The sequence below is a fragment of the Mus caroli genome, chromosome 3 (assembly GCF_900094665.2).
Source record: "Mus caroli chromosome 3, CAROLI_EIJ_v1.1, whole genome shotgun sequence".
NCBI lineage: Eukaryota > Metazoa > Chordata > Mammalia > Rodentia > Muridae > Mus > Mus caroli.
In genome coordinates this window covers 135,770,257-135,773,719 of record NC_034572.1, presented here as the reverse complement: position 1 = coordinate 135,773,719, position 3,463 = coordinate 135,770,257, and the positions used below count along the sequence as shown (strand labels likewise).

General features: G+C 42.1%; 1 protein-coding gene across 1 annotated transcript in view; it reads right to left on the bottom strand.

Moving 5' to 3' along the window:
• Window positions 1–3,463, bottom strand: part of LOC110291318 (guanylate-binding protein 5) — an 18,363-nt gene that overhangs the window by 13,734 nt on the left and 1,166 nt on the right. The window contains exons 2-3 of the mRNA XM_021158401.2: window positions 1,027–1,234; window positions 347–474 (exon numbers count right to left, since the gene is read on the bottom strand). Of these exons, the coding sequence (XP_021014060.1) occupies window positions 347–474; window positions 1,027–1,216 (318 nt within the window). The 5' untranslated portion in view covers window positions 1,217–1,234. The remainder of the gene's footprint in view (window positions 1–346; window positions 475–1,026; window positions 1,235–3,463) is intronic.

The following is a 3,463-nucleotide window of genomic DNA, read 5'->3' as shown; positions in this document are numbered from 1 at the left end:
CCTCTCCCTCTCCCTCTCCCTCTCCCTCTCCCTCTCTGTCTCTCTCCCAGACCCTCAACCCCCACCATGTTCTGAATAAACTCTAGTGTATACTATACATTGTGTGGCTGGTCCTTCAGAGGAAGGGATGCCTCAGCATGGACCCACAGAGGCACCCCCTTCCCCCTACACCTTATCACACCTCCACCTAACATGGTTCTTCATTCTTTATTTTTATAAAACACAGCATGCGGAGGTCAACTGAAAATACCAATTCAACTGGTGGTGAGAAGGGAAATCCCTGCTTTATGAATATTTCAAGTCATGAGGAGATGAATCCCATCCAAATAGAATCCTCTCTCCTTACCTTCTCCACATCTCCCAGTCCTTCAGTATCAAGCAGAACCAAAGTGTGATCTTGCTTTTGGGGGTGGGGCACACACCACATCCAGATCCCCTTGGTGTGAGACTGTACAGTGGATCCAACAGAAAAGCCTGGGAAGCAAGCAGGAGAGATGGAAGAGGGGTCTGGAATCCATGTATTCCCTTGAGAATTTAAGCTAAGATGTAAGGGAGCAAAGATGACAAGACAGTGCACATGGCCAGTGATGGTGGGAACGGATGCAGAGGAATGGGCAAATAATACTAAGGACTGAAAGTTGGGATCTGATGGGTTTTTGAAGCATCATTTCATGCTTCTAAAAAATTGGTAGTTTGAATTTATTTCATTGAATTTATTTCACTGATGTCTTACTTCTTAAAAAAGGAACATGTTTTGCCCTTTTTCCAGAAACATATTGAGGAATAAACACATGCTAAGTCACAGAAAGAGAGAGAGAGAGAGAGAGAGAGAGAGAGAGAGAGAGAGAGAGAGAGAGAGAGAGAGAGCTTCTCCTTTATCTCCAATCTGATGTCAACAGCAGCTGTGGCACAAACACAAGCTTTCTGTAGCCAGCAAGGTCCCCGACTTTCTCTCCTCATACCCTAGACTGGATGTGCTCAGTGTGTGTGGCTGGAGAAGACTCAGCAAACACTGTAGGTACTCACCGTTCTCCTTCCCAGCCAGCTTGTTCATCAGGTAGGATTTGCCTGTGCGATAAAGACCCACAATGGCTACCACCACCACTGGCTGTGTGATGGCAGACAGAATCTTCAGGGCTTCCTGGTTAGTTACTAGTTGTCCCTCGGTGTTCCCAATGAGGCACATGGGTTCTGGCATGTGAATCTCTGGGGCCATGTCTGCGAAGTTACTTCTCTGCAGGGGAAGAAATAGGGTGACCTGAAATTTCTAGTGTTTAAGGAAAAACATCTTACCCACTAAACCCTAGAACAAATGACCCGTTCGTTAGGTTTGCCCGAGTTTCTGAGAAATTGAAAAATAAAACATAAAAAGAAATAGCAAAACACAATAATTCCTGCACAGACCTGCAATAGCATACCCCACAACCTCTTAAATACTTGATACACACAGGAAATCCATATCCTTGGCCTCTCTATTGACAGTTAGTGTCTAGCTCATTCCACTGGCTTCTGGCTTGCCAATGGTCCTTGGTTTATACCTGCTGATTTCCCTGGAGAAAGTGGCTGTCACTCTGTGACCAAACTGCCTACTTTACTATTTATTATTCCCCAAGCAATAATGCCAACACACATCATTTTTTTAAAATTGCACATGTACTCTTTTTTTTTTCCAAAGAAAGCATCTTTTACACAGCTGTGAATGTCCTTTATTAGCCTCAAATTTTAAAGCCTGATCATTTTTTGAGACTGGCAAAGTTATTGAAAAGACATCATCCCTCCACTCTGACAGTTATCTAATGAAACAGTGTACACTGAATGATATAAGTAACACTTGCTTTTTTTTTTTTTTTTTTTTTTACTGTTTTATTGTGGAGACAGCTATCTTTCATTTTAGTACTGATTATTCATTGGAGAAGCTAAAACGCCATGATCTCCATCAAGTTTATTTTTCATTTCAATATTAGCACAAAAAGACCTGAGCCTGTTTCACTAGCAGACATAAAAAGTATGTGTTCCTTTATTGTTGTATTTATGATCATAAAGACAGATTATCTCCTCATCCTCAGGCAGGGCAGGGCAAACCATGACTCAAGCCCTTGAGCAAGAAATCGAAACAGAAGCTGTTTGAATGGGAGCAGGCAGGGGAAGATGAATCACAGATGGAGCTACATTAAAGCATGGACATTAGGAAGTGCCTAGCACAAGCCCTTGCCAGAAAGCAGCCGAGAACTGAGAATCTCTGGTGCCAAGGGCTTTCCATTCCAGTCCATTCCTGGAGTGATAGTGCTACCCTGTGTCAACAGAATTCTGCTTGCCTTATTTGTACACAGCAGGAGTGAGAATGGTTCTTGCAGAGTATATTGGTGTGGGAAGCTTGCATTGATGATCTACAAGGCTAGAACAAGAATGGTACCAACCACAAGAAAGGTAGGGGGCTTATGGACCCTTGTGCTTTTGGATGATGTCAGTAACAGAAGAAGAAACTAATTTAAATGGGTTCTCAGCCTTTGTGAAGAACAGTAGTACTGTGCATCTCTAGCATTCACAGTATTTAAACATTGGCACCAAATGGTATCTGGATGGAATTCTTAATGCTTTTATCGGAGCCAAATCTCTGGTGTCATCGCATAGTGAATGTTCCCCAGCCATGTTCTTAAATTCATTATTCTGTCTTGTGTAGCTTGGCCTGTGACTCAGGAATACATTCTCTCTGTCAAAGTCTTACAACTTTTAGGGGGCTGGAGAGATGACTCCGCTGTTAAGAGCACCCACTGCTCGCCCAGAGGACCCAGATTTGATTCCAAAAACCTACATGTTAGATCACAACTGTCTGTAACTCCATTGCCAAGGGATCCAATGCCTCATGGACCTCTGTGGGCACCAGACACACATATGTTACATAGACATACAAACAGGCAAACACCCATAAACACACACACACACATACACACACACACACACATATATATATGTATATGTATACACATATACATAAATATACATATATATACATAAAACTAGATAAAATCGGGTTTTTATTTGTAGGTTCCACTTATATTGATTTCCAGTCTCATCCTTGCAACTGAGTAGCATTATGATGTCATTCAAGTCTTCCCTACAAGTCTGCTTCCTACAAGCCAGACGTAACCAAATCAATATGCATTTATATCAGTAGAGGGTTGGGCTGGAGATATTGGCTCAGTGATTAAGAGCACTTGAGGCTCTTGTAGACCTGGATTTTGTTCCCTTAACCCATACCAGGTGGCTCATAACTACCTATAACCTCAGTCCTGGGGGACTAAAATACACTCAGGCACACACATAAATAAAATAATTATTAAAAAAAGAACAGAAAGGAAAAGCAAAGAAGAGAAGAGAAGAGAAGAGAAGAGAAGAGAAGAGAAGAGAAGAGAAGAGAAGAGAAGAGAAGAGAAGAGAAGAGAAGAGAAGAGAAGAGAAGAGA